Genomic DNA, 19,275 nt, shown 5'->3' with positions numbered 1-19,275 from the left:
TTCTTTAAAGGAAAATTGCACAGTAAATGTGGTAATTGCTTATTAAGCCCTCAAAACATTACTGGAATACTCCATATTTGATGCATACCAAGCAACACTTCAGGAGATTTTTCTCACTTCAAAAGTCGGTACTAAAATCTGCCACAAATTTCTAAAATGAAATGTTTAGGTGACAGAAAGTTATCCCGTTTTAGGGAGCATGCCGTAGGTCTTAGTGAGAACTTACATTGGATTGTAAATCACCGATGAGACTCGAACCTAAAGCCTACAAAACCTTGTAAATTCGACCATGATTTCACCTCATTTTCAACACTTTCACTAAGCAGTTTCTAGTAGTACATTAAAAAATTCAGACAAGTTCCTGTTTCCAGAGCATAATAAACTCGACTTTTCCCGATTCCTTACTAAAAGCTAAAGCTGAGACTCGAAAGCAAACAACAGCATAATCGAAAAACCATCAAATGTATAAACAAGAACTCAAACAGATTAGAGTTGGTGAGTTGCAACTACCTTGAAACCGAGATTGCAATGTTTCTACTGTCAAACTTTAATGGAACCACCTGCACAGTTGAACCTTTAAAAGGAAAAATGATACAACATACAACAAAACAGACGAAAGCATAGGACTCACCTCTAACAAAGCGCCTTCGTCACAACTAGCCTAAATAGGAGGATGTGATAAACATAGTATTCCTATTTTTAAAATGATGCTATTGAAAACAATATTTGTGCATCCAACAGTACAGTTTTGCATATGTGATCGATGAAGCAGCAAACAGAAATACCCGGGAAACAAATTTCTTTTAACTCTGTCAAATCCTGAGGTAACCGCCTCTTTCTTGAAGTCCGATGGTTCTCTTGAGGAATGATCTCCGGTTATGTGACCAAGTTCTTTTCAAAGACCTCCTCCGAAGCCAGGCAGTCAATCGGGAATAAAGGGCAGGGAAAATGAAGCATAGCAATACCAGAAGCAACATCGCAAGGCAAAGACCCATGACATTGCGGAAACCATCTTTTAGTGCAGGATCCTTTTGCACAGTCCATGGAACTCCCCCCACGTTCATTCCAAACACTGAAATAAACAAAAAAGCAAAGTGTTCCATGATGCTTACCTAAGATACATCAATAAATAAGAGCTTATATAATGAGGTATTGGTAAACAAGTATCGAAGTGGTACCTCCGGTGATGACGGATAAAGGAAGGAATATTATAGAGAGGAAAGAGAGATAATAGAGTTTTCTGTTAATTTGCTCAGACTGCCAGCTATCCAAACCGGCCTGAATTGCAGTCACACGATTTGCTAGAAACCCTACATTCTCTTTCAGCCTCCTCAAGCGTCCAATAAGCTCTTCAAGGGAGCCGATGTCTTCACTTGCAAACCAATGTTTAGAAGAACATTTTTCCTTCACTCGAGGAAATACTTGCTCCCCATGGGCAATCACCTGCATTTCGGAAAATAGATAAAAGCAAAGAGGGTTTAATTCTCGTAATTTTAAAATAAGTGGGAGTTTCAACCAAATCACATCCCCATGGATGAATCAGCAAAAATACAGTACAAACACAAGCTATCACCAGGTTTTTGGTAACCTTAAAATGTGAAATCTCTAGAATCTAATAGCTACGACATGCTAAAGGGACTTCATTGAGTCCAGCCTAACAATGTCCTGGTTCCTTTCTGGCTTTTATATTGCTCTTCAATAGAGGTTTTGAGTTAAAATAATTCCTCAAAGGAAATGTCTAAGGTAAGAATTAACCATCCATCAGGCAACTTGATTGTTTTCCGCTCTCTTGGCCATTTAAAAGCGAAGTTGGAAAGAGAAATTACCTGCAGGAGACGTTGCAAATTTAGATGCATTTTGGGGAACCGTCTATCGTCTAGCATCTCTTTTTTTAAAGCAAATCCACCTGAGGTTAAAGCAGAATAATTAAACTTCATCTACAGAAACTTCATTGCCAGAATAAAACATACAACTTCGAAAAAAAAAAAAAGTGTGCAGTAATTGGAAAAGCATCCTCACGAATGCAATTATACTAAATGCTTTGGATATTACCCAAAGAGACAAAGAGGTTACAAGAACTCGGACGGGTGGTTTGAAGGAAAATGCACATAAACGGTATTGATCCTAAGTATTTGAACAGTACAATGGCCTAAAAGTTCATGAAAGCAAAGCCACTTTCATTTTCAGTTCAAATATTCGCAAGCTCATTTAGTGTTAATGAACATCTTTAAACCAGTTATATGAATTTCATATATGGAATCCAAAACTATTTCATTCCATAGCACTAAAAAAGCTATAAACCAAATTAACATAAAATTGTCTTGGATGAAATTTACCTCTATCCAGTTCAAGCTCCACAGAATCCAGCTCCATCTCAAGTTTAGTAACAACATCTTGTAGGTGATCCATGTGTGTATCGATGATGTGAACAACAAGGTTCGAGACAGACTTTGGAACAGGATTATCAGCTTCCTCGGAGTGATTCATAGTCAATAAGAACTCGAGAACATGCTCCCTAATAACAATCCCACTCCCTTCATTCCTCTCTCCTCTATGATAAGATGGACTTTCAATACTGGGAATCTCTGAGAGGAGAGATTGTCCAACGGGTGAGAAACCTAATCTAGGAACACGTCCCAACGAAATGGTAATCACTGAATTCTTAGTAACCCTTGCAGCTAACCTAAATGTAAAGTTACTAGAGGGAGGACCAGGTGAATTAACCCGAAAGACGAGAGCTCCATCAACATGCCCACAAAATGGTCCATTACTAACAAGGGAGAGAATGTCCTGTAGCTTGAGTGGTGGACAAAGAACATCTATAAGGTATTGTGCAGATTGAGATAGCTTTTGTTTCCCTTTTGGAAGTTCTACATGGTACCAACAAAACTCTTGGCCACTACCTTCAGCAAGATCCCACTCTTTGTTATAATAATTTCCAAGACCATCAAAAATATAAGCTTTCTTTCTCACCATACCAGGAAAATGTGTTCTCTGGAGATGATTTTCCCCGTTAGGAATTTTAGCAGTTGACACCCTAACCAATTCCTCCATTTCCCCATCCCCAGCTGGTTCTTCCTGAGCTAAATCCATGGCTTTTTAACTATATTTGATCAATCAAGATTGTTCTACTATTCTATTGAATCCACTGGGGTTTTAGATTGTTCAAAGGAAAACTGAGTCTTGGAGGTAAAATGTAAAGTTTCAACAGCAAAATCCCATATTTTTATCAATCCAAGTTCAAATATAGACAATGAAACAGGGTGATAGAATAGATTTGAAAATGAAATGGCTTCAAACGAAAGTAGAACCAACTCTAGAGATCCAAAAGATAGAAACCCAGATCAGAATTATTCACCAAAACTTGAAACAAATCCAAATAAGTATCATGAATAGCCAGGGACTCCCAAAGATTAATTACTTACCTCAATAATAAAAAATAAAAAAAGAATCTTGGCCTAAACAAGAAAACCCAGATCAGAATAAGCAAAGCCTGTTGAAATCTATCCAGAAAAGGCAAGATCAAAGATCCCAAGAGTCTCCTGTTTAGCTTTCTTCAAAAGTAAATTAACTAACCAAACATGACAATATGGACACAAATATTGAATAATTCAAATTACGAATATCATGGATAAGCAAAACTGCCGGGAACAACAACAAGATAAGAATATTATTATTAGATTGAAGAAAAACCTCAAATTATACATCAACTACGATTTTTGTAATTATATATATCAACTTTTATTTTATGTAATTTTATATGTAAATTTTTTATTTAATTCAATCTTTTATAAATAATTAACATTATAAAACACTATTTTATATTTATATATTATATATTTATTTAATATAAAAATAAATTGATATATTATTTTTTAAAATATATTTAATTAAATCAAAATTAAAATTTTAAATATTTATAAATTTATATATAATTATATATTAAATTAAAATTAATATCTAATTTTAATATTTATCTTTTAAATAATGATGATGGATTTCTAGAAACTTCAACTTAACTTTAAATCTTTTGTAAAAGTCAAAGGGTTTTACTTTTATTACCTAAATTGGTATTTAATATTTTATAAAATGTTTTTGGAAAGTAATTTTTTTTAAAATGTAGGGATTATAGTAATAATGATACTTTTATTTATTTTTTACCTATTAAATGAAAATGTTATTAAAAATTGTAATTCTAAATGTATTTTAAACGTAAAATAATCTATTTTGCCATTAAACTTAAAAAAGAAAACATCATTTTAACCCTTTGTTAAAATGTTTATTTCTTTTAGTTTTTAAATTTATTTTTTTGTCAAATCATCCCAAAATAAATAGAAAAGTTAATGATTGTTAACTTGGCTGATGTAGTTTACATATGGATTGTCACGTAAATATCACGCCTAATTTTTTAAAATTAAAAAAATATTAAATATTAAATATTTTTATAATTTTTATAATAATATTAATAATTTTTATTTTTTTTAAATGGTTTTTTTCATTTTTAAATTCTAAAAATTAATTAAATGTTGACGTGTCATTTACGTGTATGCAATGTCGACAAAGTTAAAAAAATATTAATTTTTCGTTCATTTTTGGGTGATTTCACAAAAAAATACAAGTTTAATGACTAAAAAAATGGCAGGCTAAAATGACTTTTTGTAAAATTAGAGGATTAAATAAGTTATTATGCCTGTTTAAATCATTAGGCTAATAAAATTATGCCTAATTTAAACCATTAAACTAATCCAAAGTGGATATTTCACAATTAAACATTTATATGGATAAAGCTCACATCTCAATATAAAAATTTGACATAATGCAAGTACTAACATATTTTTTTTCATAATAACCATCGCAAACATACATGTATTTCATTTCAAAATCTATATGTTCACATTTTTGTCATGATTAGTCTACAGTTATAATAAATATGCCATAACAAGATAAATCATAGTGAAATATACTTGAAGATTTTTAACATTATCATCACCCTAGCTATTATCTCAAGCATGCAAAAATAATTCTACTTTCATAATAACATTTATAAATTAATAGTAAAATCATACGATGCTTGGAAGTTATTTGATATACATTGTACTAAAATTTGATACCATATATATGTTATAAAATATCACGGCACTTTAATCAAAGTATTTATAATTTTGATTTAAAAGATATAATACAATCATTAAACGATAGTAGGTTAATAAGACTCAGTTAGAACCTATTAAATTTCCTTTTAATCAACACTAGTAGGTTAATAACACTTTCGTAATTTTAATCAAATTACAAGAATTTAAAAATCAAAATATTTAAATATCTAAAGAGAGCGTATTTTTATTCATAAATAGGGATATCTACCATATTTTTCTAAAGTGTATATTTATAGAAATAAGAATATAAATAATATAAAAACTCTACTTCTAATGAATATTAGAGTCCTAATGCATGTGGTTTTGAGTTCATTGCGAGAGAAAGGAATGCAGCGGCGTGTGAGATGACGGGTGAAGGGATGAAAAGATTTGAAGACTTTTTCTGGGTTGAAGATGCTCTGTTTCAAGCTCTGGAAATGGCAGATTTAGACCATTGTTTCAATTGTCCACCGTAGTTGCCCTCCTCTACTATTCGTGGTTTTGGGTCTAGAACTTTTGTTACTCTAAAAGTAATTCTCAACTCCCTTCCATTGTTTGGTGGCTCTGATTGCAAGATCTTGAAATGATTTTTGGTCGTTTTAAGTTTTGCTGGTCACTGAAGGGTTTGGACGAAGCTTCTAGATTTGCACCGTGTTTTGCTTGTTTCTTTATTGTTTGAACTTCTTTTTCTATCTGTATTTGTTGTGTATTTGTTTTTTATTTCAAGCCCATTTTAATCAAAACAGACCATTCATGTAACATCCCTAACCCGAACCAAACACTGGAATAGGGTTACGGAGCATTACCAGAAATTTTAGAACATTTTCAAATAATTCATGATATTTACTATTCATAGCGAAACTGTCCACTTGAGTCATAGTCACTAAATTATTTATATCTTGAGCTACGAAACTCCAAATTAAGATTCGCTAATTTTTTCTGAAACTAGACTCACATATCTTCTTACCATAAAATTTTCAGAATTTTTGGTCTAGCCAATAAGTATAATTTATTCTTTAAAGTCTCCCCTGTTTCGCTGTCTGACAATTCCGACCCCTCTCCACTGAAAATTAATTATCTCCTCATATCGGATTCGGATGAAGTTCCTGTTTATTTCTTTAAAAAATATACTCATCAAGGATTTTAAGCATATAAATTATAACCCATAATTATTAATAATTTTCCCAAATCAGAACAGGGGATTCTGAAAACAATCTACCTTGTCTCACAAAAATTCAAATATCTCATAAAATAAAATTCTTATGCTTACACCGTTTCTTCTATATAAAACTAGACTCAATATAATTTAATTCTATATTTTATCCAACCTCTAATTCAATTTTCATAATTTTCGGTGAATTTTTAAAGTTGGACTACTACTGCTGTCCAAACCTATTTTAGTGAAAAATGTTGATAACTAAGTTTATAACACTTTCACTTCTTTTCAATTAAACCCTATACATGCCATATAAACCTAAGATGCACAATAAAATTTACCAAAGTAATCTAGATAGTATGCCCTGATGTGTTAATCTGATCCACTTATTTCACATCAATCTACAAAGAACATTAAACACACAGGAGTAAGCTTATGTAAACTTAGTAAGTTCATGGGCATAGAAAATAATTCTTACCGAATATCTTATAACAATTATACAATATATAATTTCACTAATTCTTCTTGCCAATCACAAAATCAATGACAAATTTTACTTGATTGAGCTCAATATCAATAAATAATCAATTTCAATCTCTTGGGTCCATTTATCGCTTACTTTTCTTAATCAATTTAGGGAATAGTTACGAAATTGAGTACTTCGTTTTCACAATGTCATAATATAACTATGATCTTGCACATAATCACATATCACACACCGAAGCCATAGCCCAACCATGGTCTTACACGGATCACATATCACACTGATGTCATATCCCAGATATGGTCTTATAAAGAATCACATATCACACCGATGTCATATCTCATATATAATCTTATATGGAAGCACATAATCACATTACACTGATGTCATAACCCAGTTATTGTCTTATATGGAAGCACATATCACACCGATGCCATAGCCCAACTACGGTCTTATACGGAAATCACATATCACATGTTGCCATGGTCCAATCATGGTCTTTTCCATCAATTCATCTTAGCCACTGAACGAAAGTACTCAAATCTATTGTTCCACCTAATTTGTACTTTTTCTCAAATATTATTTCGCAATTATCACAATTTAATAGCATTCATATGAAATAGCATACCATAGTATTCATGAAATTTTTATAACAAAACATTGAATTTAGCCATATGAACTTACCTGAGTAAATTTGCAAAAGTCGTACAAGTTTAGGGACTAATAGGCTATTTTCTCTTTTTCACGATTCACTTCGGATTCTTGATATGGTGTAAAAATATGAAAAACCAGAATAGGAGACCTGCTATGGCGTTTTTGGCTGAGAAAAGATGAAGAAATGTCTAGATTTTTTAATTTCATCATTTTTAACTACTAACTTTTATTCTATTTCCAATTTTGCCCCTTATTCACATTATTTTCTTGCTTATTTCACGGCCAAACCGTCCAACCATTATCCTTTGGGCATAATTGCTATTTAAATCTCTCTTTTTAAATACTTAAGTTATTTACTCACAATTTAACAAATTTTGCACTATTTTCAATTTAGTCATTTTTAATTAACTGACTATCCAAACATTAAAATTTCCTAACGAAACTTTAATGCTAACTCAATAACACTCCATAAATATTTATAAAAATATTTATGGCTTGGCTTATAAATTTGAGGTCTCGATATCTCGTTTTAGACTCAATTTACCTATTAAATTCTTTTTTTTTAAATCACAAAATTCACTAATTCAAAAATTCTTCTAAATTCACATTTGACCCATAATTATTAATTTATTAAATTTTCAAACTTACTTGTCGGATTTAGTGATCCTAAATCACTATTTCTGACACCACTAAAAATTGGAGTGTTACAGTTCATTAAAAAAATTATATTGATCTTAATGAACATCTATTTAATAATAAAATATTTATAACAAAAATTTTTATTTTTTTATAAGAGTAACAGATTGTTGAAACTCAATTTCACGTGAACTAGAACTTGAAATCAACAAAAAAAAATCATTGATTCACCATGACTTGATCGACATTATTATTATTACTTATTAAATCGAAAACATATATTTTAATTTTTTTTTACATTTTTCCTTATAATTTATATATTTTTTCTTTTTATACATTCTTTTATTCAGTCCAAATTGTGTAGTGTTTTTAATATCAAGTTGGACATATAATACTGAGATGGTTACGTGGGGTGAAAAGAATTTTATTATTTAAGAAAAGAAAGAAAGAAAGAAAGTAAACTTTGACGGAGCCGAAGAGATGAGTGATAACTCAACCTAAAAGCTAAGCCTAGAAGCTTAAAAGACCCACTTCACAAGTGGAGCCCAACAGGAGATTAGGGCTCATAGACATGATATGATGGTCTACTTTGCAGTCCGAGCCTATTTATTAAGCCCATTTATTCCAAATTTAAGTTGACTTTGAGTGCTGGTAAATAAGGTCTTGAGATGGTGCCATTTAGATCTGTCTATGGGCTGTGTCAGTTTGGCCCGGTTTGAATTCAATTTGAATAATAAAAACATATTATAAAATAAAATCTCAATTAAAAATATATTTAATATTATATTAAAATTTAAATAATAAATACAGTTTTTGGGCAGGTTGGGTCAAGATGAAAATGGGCTCAATTTTGAAAAAAAATTAGGATCAAGCTTTAGCTCGGCTTGACCTAATTCATGGACACCTCTAGCTTCAATAAGAATGGTCGTGGCTAGCATGACTCATGCTTGACGACTTGAGTTACAAGTTAAAGTAATCAACATGGTATCAATGGACGTAACGCTTTTTTTATACTGGTATATATAAATACCATAGAATATTTTCGAATTTATTGATATGTACGTATATTTAGTTTCTTAATATATTATATTTTATAGATGTGTAAATATATCTCAAGTACATATATTTATATGTAAATATAATTTTAAAAAAAATATTAATTAGGTCTAATAACTTAATTTAATAATTATATTTTAAATTAAAATACAATTTTCTAAAATTTTTAACATAAAAAATAAAATTTAAATTTAAAATATTAAAATTTTGTATCAATACGATTCGGTACACGTTGATACAAACTAATATTGGTCGAAACACACTGAAATAGTAAAAAGAATAATTTTTTTAAATAAAAACATAACTTAAATTACTTGATATTAGTTGAGAACTAAAAAAATATGTTTCAAATAATACAATTGATATAATATGGTAGCGATTACCATGTCACGACTTATGAGCACGGCTCACACTTCCAAATTCTTGCAACACATATAAACATGTGAAAATCTAGTAGGCATAATTTTTTTTTCTCAAAATCAAAATAATACACTGCTAGGTAAATATACCATTGAGATTTTAGTATTAGGAGTTAGATTATATTTTATTTTTTATTTAAAAAATTGATAAATTAGTTACTTTTTTTATTATAAATTAATGTGGATGATAGAATAATTAAATGAAGAAACAAAATACAATGTGAATTGGGGGGGGGGGGGGGTGGGGTGGGGGGGGGGGGGGAGACAAGTATAACCACTTGTTTAACTTGAATAAGAAGGTCAAATTGTGGAATTGAATTTTCCAAAAGACAAAAGTATAAATCGCAAGGCCCACACATTTAAATTACTATGAGCTAAGATTTTTTTTTTTGTTTTTGTTTTTTTGTCAATTATTAAGAGCTAATTATAATGGTGTATATTTTTATAAAATTAGATATTTTAATATATATTTTAAGACTGTTTATTTTATATAACCTACGTTGATATGTTTTATGTTATACATAATACTATAGTTTAATTTATATATGGGATCTCGGAAGGGTTATTTGAAGATTTTTATTTTTATTTCGAAAGTAAGGGTGTTTAAAAGGTCAGTTCGGTTATTAATTAAATGGAATTGTATAATTTTTTAACTATTAACCAAATCGAAAATTTTTCAAAAAAATATTAATTGAAGCGCAATATTTCGGTTAACTGGAATTTATATATTTTTATCTTTTAGTTAAAACAAATATAAAACATGTTCAAAAAATATATTGAAATTAACCGAAATATATGTTTTTGTATTGAATGTTAACTGAATTAACCAAAATTTTATGTATTGAAACACTACATAACTAAAAACACTATATAAGTCTTGAAAGTTGAAACTAACACATAATATTAATTATTAAGGTTGGTTAATTTAATTAATTACTCGATTTCGAATCAAATTAATGAATAACTGAAATTCTAAAAAAACTATTAATCGATCTTTGGCTGAAATAAATTTAACTATCGGTCAATTAATCGAATTAAATTGATTCAATCGATTAATTCAATTTAACTGAAATTTAAACACTTCTAAACAAAGGTTATTTCAACAACTTAAAAAATGAAAAAAAAAAAACAGTTGTATATGACATGATTGATATTTTTAGAAGTAACGATTTTGAGTTGAATGTCAGCCCAAAGTATCTTTTGCCATCTTTTGATTAGACCCCAAGGTTTTTTTCTTTTCTACTTTATTATAATATTATAAATTTTTAATAGAAGAATTAATTTATTCTTTGATTCAATATATAAAAATTAATTTATTTATTTTTAAATAGAGAGAACAAAATGTAATATAAGTGTTAGTATGAAAATATAGTTTTAAGATAAAATGACAATCCTATATATATAACACCATGTTACTTGTTAGTCTTTCCTACAGAACCAATCTGCCAACCACTGACTTGCTCTTCATAATGGCCTCTCTTGAATTTTCTGGTAACGCCTCGTCCTATTCCGGCGACGGTTACGGGATAGGGGTGTTACATTTGGCCACACTTTTCAGGATTCTGATGGATTTGTCCCATCTAAGGCCCTGCCATTCTACAGTAAACGCATTCGATGGAACAAGACGAGAAGTTATGGGAAAAATTGAGATCCCTCTAGAAGTGGGTCCCTATATATACGATGTTGAGTTTCAAGTCATGGACATTACACCATCATACAATTGTCTCTTGGGAAAACCTTGGATCCATTCTGCTGGAGCAGTCCCATCATCCCTCCATCAAAAGGTAAAATTTATCATGGATGGTTGTTTGGTCACTGTCGTGGGAGAAGAAGACATTGTAGCATCTATTTCTGCTGACGCACCATATATTGAAGTGAGTAAAGATGCTATGGAATGTTCCTTCCGATCTATTGAATTTGTCAATGCCACATTCGTCACTGAGGGAAACAAAATTCCCGAGCCAAAACTGTCGAGAAATACCAAGATGGGTGTCAAGTTGACTGTAGGAAAGGGAGCTCGAGCGAGAAGAGGTTTAGGGAGACATCTGCAAGGAATAGTTAAGGCTCTAAGGCCAGTACACCACAAGGCCCGATACGGTTTAGGTTTCCAGCCAGACATGCGTCAAAGAAGAAAGTAGTGGAAGAAAGATCAGGAAAGAAGGATCGCGAGAACCTTAGGCTGAGAACCAGAATGGGAGCCTATAGAATTCCCTCTTTTGTCAAGAATATTTACGTCTGCGGGAATGATATTCCCGGGGTAGGATAATGCACAAGGCACAATGTTAATGATTGAAAAGGGTTTTCAGAATACCAGTATAAATGTCATTGACAAATAAGCTAACGCAAGTAAAAACGTCTCAAGGATACGTCCTTGTCCCCTGAGTTTCAGGTTGAACAATTGGACTGCCGAGGATCTTCTTGTAGTTTATAAGTCTTCAGAGTAATGCTCAAACGTTAACATTCTGTTATGTCCCTAGATATAATAGAATTCTTTTGTAAGAGCCTGCATTCGCTCTTTGTCATTCAAATGAATATCAATGAAGATGCATTTTGTCATAATCTTTCACATTATCACTAATTTCATAATCATTTTCTCATTTCATAGCCAATCCTTACATTTGCCTCATGCCATGCCATAACATTTCGTTTGTTGGTTCCAATACTTGGATGCCCCTCTATAGTTTTCTTTTCCATTCAACTTTCAGGTGCTCAGATGTCAACAGCATGAATAAACTCGTTACGAGTCCTGAAATCAATTTTGAGAAGGTTGGTTGTTTAGGAGAATTTGAAGCCGAAGAAAATGCTGAAGATTATGTCTCGTCTTCTGACTTGCTAAGAATGGTGGAACAAGAGAATAAACAGATTTTGCCTCATCAAGAATCTGTTGAAACAATAAATCTGGGAACTGAAGAAAGGAAGCAAGAAGTGAAGATTGGGACTTCTATTTCAGGGGGCACCAGGTATAATCTGATTGCTTTGCTCCGCAAGTACAAAGATGTATTCGCATGGTCATACCAGGACATGCCAGGGCTGGATGAAGATGTAGTGGTCCATAAGCTCCCATTAAAGCTAGAATGCAAGCTCATTCAACAAAAGCTAAGACGGATGATACCTGAGATGTTGTTGAAGATAAAAGAGGAAGTCAAGAAGCAATTTGATGCTGGCTTCCTACAAGCCTCTAAATATCCAGAATGGGTGGCTAACATAGTCCCGGTACCAAAGAAAGATGGCAAAAGACGAATGTGCGTGGATTATCGTGACCTGAATCGAACAAGTCCTAAAGATAATTTTCCCTTACCACACATTGATACGTTGGTGGATAACACAGCAAAACATTCATTGTTTTCTTTCATAGACGGATTCTCGGGGTATAATCAGATTAAGATGGCCCCTGAGGATATGGAGAAAACTACCTTCGTAACAATGTGAAGAACATTCTGCTACAAGGTGATGCCATTTGGGTTAAAGAATGCTGGGGCAACATATCAGAGGGCTATGGTGACGTTATTCCATGACATTATGCATAAAGAAATAGAAGTCTATGTCGACGATATGATTGCTAAATCCCGAGGGGAAGAAGAGCATGTAGTGAACCTAAAGAAGTTGTTCGATTGACTGAGAAAGTTCCAGCTAAAGCTCAATCCGGCCAAATGTACTATTAGGGCTACCTCGGGAAAATTGTTGGGCTTCATTGTCAGTGAAAGAGGTATCGAGGTTGATCCAAATAAAATAAAAGCCATTCAAGAGTTACCACCTCCGCGCACGCAAAAGGAAGTTAGAGGGTTTTTAGGGAGGTTAAACTACATCGCCCAATTCATCGCTCAACTTACCAATCAATGCGACCCAATCTTTCGGCTCATTCGAAAACATATCTGGGAGAATGGAATGAGGAATGTCAAGTGGCCTTTGATAAGATAAAGCAATATTTGTCTAGTCCTCTAGTGCTAGTACCGCCAACTCCGGGAAGACCATTGATATTGTATTTGACTGTGTTCGAAAATTCAATGGGTTGCGTACTGGGGCAACATGACGAGTTAGGAAAGAAAAAAAAGGCAATCTACTACCTCAGTAAAAAGTTCACTGAATATGAGGCAAAGTATTCATCCATTAAAAAATACTGTTGCGCTCTGGTTTGGGTATCTCAGAGACTCAGGCAATACATGTTGTATCATACGACATGGTTAATTTTAAAGGTGGATCCAATAAAGTACATGATGGAATCACCTGCACTCTCAAAAAGAATGGCACGGTGGCAGATCTTACTATCAGAATACGACATCGTCTATGTGAGTCAAAAGTCAATAAAAGGAAGCGCAATAGCTGACTTCTTAGCAACTCGAACAACGGAGGATTACGAGCCATTGAGTTTGATTTCCCAGATGAAGACTTGATGTGCATTACAGAAAAAGAATGTGAGTCACCAAAAGAGAAGTCATGGAAGATGAGCTTTGATGGTGCATCGAATGCATTGGGTCACGGGATTGGAGCAGTCTTAGTATCACCAGAATGGAACCATTATCCGTTCACCGCCAGGCTGAATTTCTTCTGTACCAATAACATAGCAGAATATGAGGCCTGTATCATGGGCCTTCGTGCAGCTATTGAACGAAACGTCAAAACTTTAGAGGTATATGGAGACTCAGCGTTGGTGATTTACCAAATCCGTAGAGATTGGGAAGTGAGGGATCCGAAATTGGTTAAATACAGTGATCTAGTGGTAGAGCTGATTAAAGAATTCGAAGAAATAACTTTTAATTACTTCCCACGAGAAGAAAACCAATTGGCTGATGCCCTGGCCACTTTGGCTTCAATGTTCAAAGCAAACAGAGAAACAAAAATAATGCCTCTTCAAATGAGCATATATGAAGTCTCTGCATATTGTTTCAGTATTGAGAAAGAGCCAGATGGACGGCCATGGTTCCATGATATCTTAGAATACGTTAAGAATCAAAAGTACCCCGAACAAGCAAATGAGAACGACAAAAGAACAATCAGAAGAATGGCAGCGGGATTCGTTCTTGATGGGGACATCCTGTACAAAAGAGGAAAAGATCAAGTGCTCTCGAGATACGTAGATGCTGTTGAAGCCAGAAAAATACTTAAAGATGTCCACGAGGGAATTTACGAGACAAATGCCAATGGTTTCATTATGGCCAGGAAGATTATGAGACTCGGATATTACTGGCTGACGATGAAAAGCGACTGCGTTAATTTCGTACGAAAATGCCACAAATGTCAAATTTATGGTGATAAAATTCATGTAGCCCCTTTGCCCCTTCACGTCATGACTTCTCCGTGGCCTTTTTCTATGTGGGGCATGGATGTTATAGGGCCAATTTCCCTAAAGGCTTCTAATGGACACCGATTCATTTTTGTGGTTATTGATTACTTCACAAAATGGATAGAAGCTGTATCGTTTGCTAATGTGACAAAGACTGCGGTTTGCAGGTTTTTGAAAAAGGAAATCATTTGTCGATATGGCTTGCCTGAAAGAATCATTTCAGATAACGCCTTGAATTTGAACAACAAGATGATGAAAGAAGTGTGTGAGCAATTCCAAATAAAGTATCATAACTCCTCGCCCTATCGTCCAAAGATGAATGGAGCTGTTGAAGCGGCCAACAAGAATATTAAGAAGATTATTGGGAAAATGACCGAGACATATAAAGACTGGAAGGAGAAGCTACTATTTGCTTTGTATGCATATCGCACATCTGTACGGACATCTACGGGGGCAACTCATTTTCTCTCTGGTATATGGAATGGAAGCTGTGCTACCTATCGAAGTTGAGATCCCCTCTCTACGAGTCTTAATGGAGTCGAAATTAGACGAAACAGAATGGGTTCGAGCTCGATATGACCAGTTAAACCTAATCAAAGAAAAACGTCTAAAGGCAATTTGTCATTGACAGATGTACCAGAAGAGAATGATCGCGGCTCATGATAAGAAGGTACGGCCAAGAGAATTCCACGAAGGAGAACTTGTGCTGAGAAAGATTCTCCCAATACAAAGAGACTTGCGAGGAAAATGGGCACCGAATTGGGAAGGACCATACGTCGTAAAGAAGATATTCTTGGGCGGAGCTTTAATTCTCACTGAGATGGATGGGAAGGAGTTACCGAATCCAGTGAACTCAGATGCTGTGAAAAATATTATGCCTAAAAAAAAAGAAAAAAGAAAAAAGGGGTGATCAAGGTGAAAACCCGAAAAGGGCGTCTTGATTAAACACAAAAGATTAGGATGAAAACCCGAAAGGGCATTCTAATGAAGCAAACCCGGGCTTAAAGAACAAGGCGTTTTGAACGGTAGGTCAAATAGTGAGACTACAGCATTTGAAGCATTTTTCAGTAGCTCGAAGTCTTCTACACAAGAAGCCATGATCGAAAAGATTCATGGTAAGAAACGTGGAATAGTTCATGTGTTGAATATCTAGAGCACTTGTGTTTGTTGAATGCAATCCTTTTTCTCTTTACGACACTTTTTTTACTATCATTGGTTAACTTTATTTGTTTGCTACATTTGAAATGAATAAATGATAGGTATCCTTTTGTCCCTACCTGACCATTTTCATGCATCTCATTATGTGGTTCGTTTACATGATAAATAGTGAAATGACATACTCTAAACAAAAGAAATGTTAAGCATTACCCGGGTAAGAATTTGATAAGTACAAGAGCCTCAACGCAAGGACAAAGCTCAACTAGGGGCAAAAGAGTGATATCTAGGAAATACAGATTATCCATGAAGCTTGAGGACGGGTACAGAGCCTGAAGAGAAAGTCAAGAGTCAAAGCAATGAACACAGATCATCAAAAATCGTGACAAAAAAGGGATATATGACAAACATGCCTAAAGCTCATATCATAATCATGTAGGCATAAATGCATTTAAGACAAACATGTGCATATCATGATAACATCATGCATGACATATACAGGTACTCCAGTAGAGCAAGAGGATGTGATGATAGCTGAAAAGACACATGAGTTCCACCAGACGACATGTTTTGGTTTTCCGATGTTTTTATTTCTGTTTCAAAATTCAACTCATATTGTGAGATGTGAGTTGAGCCTCGGGGCACGCTGAGGTATTTTCAATTACTATTTGTCAAAAATCAACTCATATTGCGGGAAGTGAGTTGAGCCTCGGGGCATGCTGAGGTATTTTCAATTACTATTTGTCAAAATCAACTCATACTGTGAGAGGTGAGTTGAGCCTCAGGACATGCTGAGGTATTTTTGATTTTTGTTTTTCAATATATGTTTTCAAAAATCAATTCATAGTGCTAAAGGTGAATTGAGCCTCGGGTCGCATAGCGAGGTATTTTCAATTTACGTTTTCAAAAATCAATTCATATTGCTAAAGGTGAATTGAGCATCGGGTCGCATAGCGAGGTATTTTCAATTTATGTTTCAAAAATCAACTCATATTACGAGAGGTGAGTTAAGCCTCAGGTCATACGCTGAGGTATTTTCAATAGATATTTTTTTCAATTTCTTCTTCTCAAAAAAATTAACTTATATTGCGAGAGGTGAGTTGAGCCTTGGCTTACACGCTGAGGTATTTTCAAGTTATTCTTTTCAAAAAAAAAATCAACTTATATTGCGAGAGGTGAGTTGAGCCTCGGCTCGCACGCTGAGGTATTTTCAATTTTCGTTTTTTTCAATTTATGCTTTTCAAATTCTATTTTTCAAAAAAAATCAACTCATATTGCGAGAGATGAGTTGAGCCTCGGGTCACATGTTGAGGTATTTTCAAAATCTGCTTTTCAAATTAAGTTTAAAAAAAAACCAACTCATATTGCGAGGGGTGAGTTGAGCCTTAGCTCACGTGCTGAGCTATTTCTGTTTTAATGTCTGTTTAAAAAAAGGTCAATTCATATTGCGAGAAATGAGTTGAGCTTAGGATCACATGCCGAGTAAAAAAATAAAGATTGGAGTTAATCGAAGATACAGATTTTATATCCCTGAAGTTACAGTGAAAAGAAGATCGATGCTACAAATCTCTTCTCCTTAAATCTCCGAAGTTGCGGTGGAGTGAATCAAAGCAACAATTCCTATGCCTCTGAAGATGTAGTGGGATGAAACGAGGCTATTAGAAGAAAAGAACTACCAAGAAGTTAAGATTCAGTGAGACTAAGCAAAATTGGCCATTTTGGAGTCTTTGCTCCATTCTCGTTACACGACAATGAGCAAAGAGGGGCAACTGTAATGGCCAATTTTTGGCCCAAGCAAAAATAAAATCCACATAACCAAAATTCAAGTCCATTTACAATGTTAAACAGCCCAAAAATCAAAACAGGCCCAATTTTCACATTGAAAGGCCCAAACCTAAAACTAAATGACCCAAATAATACAAAAACCCTAAAGCCCACCTAGCCCAACACACAAAACATTTCAGCAACCCTAGGTCCCCTCTCTTTTGTTTTGCGCCGCAACCATGAAGCAGCCCCATACCCCCACTACAACAGTCCCATACCTCCACAGCCCTCGTACGCCACGCGCCACCACCGCTCGAGGCGCCAATCACCGGCCTTCCACGCGTCTGACACCACCTGCAACAAGAACAAACACAACAGCAAAAGAAAGCATGCGAATGATGGGGGAAGTAATAAACAAAAGGCACGGAAAAAACATTTGGCTTTAAAAGCCGAAATCTATCATTTGTAAAATGAGGGGATTTGATCAATACAAAGAATTTATCTTTATTTTTTCATCAATACTAGCAGATTAGGACCAAGAAAGAAAGTAGATAGCATCGAATGCAAACCAAAAATCTCAAAAATCGAAAGCTAAAAAAATTCTAAGGTGATTTCTTTTCATCCTATTTTAATTTCGCTTTGTGCTTATTTTTTCACATACATATACTAAAACATATAAAAAAGGAAATATAAAACAAATAATAAAAAAATAAAAAAATAAAGTTTTACCTTTCCGGCCACCGTGTACGGTGGCTGGCGCCGGCGCCGGCGAAGGTCTGGTGACAGACCGGTGCCCCCTTCCCCCACCGGAAATCGCTCAGCCCTCTCCCCTCTCCCATCTCTCCTTTTTTTTTTCTTTTCCACCTCCCAAATGATTTTTTTTTTCTGATTTTTAGGCTATTTATAGCCTCTAAAAACGGCATCGTTTTGGCCTTAAAACTCAGGGCAGAAAATGACGTCGTTTTGCCCTGGGTCGGGTTGACCCGACCCGCTCCAACTAGGATCCGCGTGTTTTTTAAGGAAGGGCCTATTTGCGCAATCGGCCCCTCCGCTTTTTCAAGCATTTACAATTAAGTTTTTATATTTTAATTTGGCCCCAGAATTCTTCATGGTTTTCAATTTCGTCCCTCCGTGCTACGCTGCGTTTTGGACAACAGGGAATATTGCGTTTTTGGTCCCCACTATTTTCTCGCGTGTTCAAATAGGCCCTTTCTCTTTATTTTCTTTTTAAATCGGCCCCACAACTTTGTTTTTAGTTTAATTTTAATCCTTTCTTCGTTTATTTTCATTTCTTTATTAAATATTCTTGTTATTTTTATATTGTTATTATTATATATACATGTTTTAGTATATATGTATATGTATATATTTTTACGTATCGGCTTATTTTTATTATTTTATTTCAATATCTTTATTATATTTGTTTTTGGTATTTTAATAATATTATTATAATAGTATTTTTTTTACGTACAAAGATTTATATGTATAGTATTTTTATTATGTTATATTGTTCTTTTTTGTATTTTAATACCATCACT

At 33.8% G+C, this 19,275-nt stretch overlaps 1 protein-coding gene across 1 annotated transcript; it reads right to left on the bottom strand.

Annotated features, from left to right (window-relative positions):
* Nucleotides 1-443: 443 nt before the first annotated feature.
* On the bottom strand, nucleotides 444-3,764 carry LOC107886989 (uncharacterized). The gene is made up of 4 exons (XM_016811109.2): nucleotides 2,337-3,764; nucleotides 1,827-1,906; nucleotides 1,179-1,443; nucleotides 444-1,072 (listed from the first exon to the last, which is right to left on the bottom strand). Exons 1-4 carry the CDS (start codon nucleotides 3,091-3,093, stop codon nucleotides 813-815), a joined length of 1,362 nt encoding a protein of 453 aa, XP_016666598.2. The 5' UTR covers nucleotides 3,094-3,764; the 3' UTR covers nucleotides 444-812.
* Nucleotides 3,765-19,275: the final 15,511 nt, after the last annotated feature.

This window comes from Gossypium hirsutum, chromosome A03 (assembly GCF_007990345.1).
Source record: "Gossypium hirsutum isolate 1008001.06 chromosome A03, Gossypium_hirsutum_v2.1, whole genome shotgun sequence".
Classification (NCBI taxonomy): domain Eukaryota; kingdom Viridiplantae; phylum Streptophyta; class Magnoliopsida; order Malvales; family Malvaceae; genus Gossypium; species Gossypium hirsutum.
This window is presented reverse-complemented; position numbering and strand designations above follow the sequence as displayed.

Bases quoted from the DNA above. Each gene is read 5' to 3' on its own strand.
- LOC107886989 (XM_016811109.2), bottom strand. From the start codon at position 3,093: ATGGATTTAGCTCAGGAAGAACCAGCTGGGGATGGGGAAATGGAGGAA. The intron at 1,907-2,336 runs GTAAATTTCATC...CTTTAACCTCAG, and splicing joins GGAGCTTGAACTGGATAGAG to GTGGATTTGCTTTAAAAAAA. The intron at 1,073-1,178 runs GTACCACTTCGA...TGTTTATTTCAG, and splicing joins TTTATCCGTCATCACCGGAG to TGTTTGGAATGAACGTGGGG.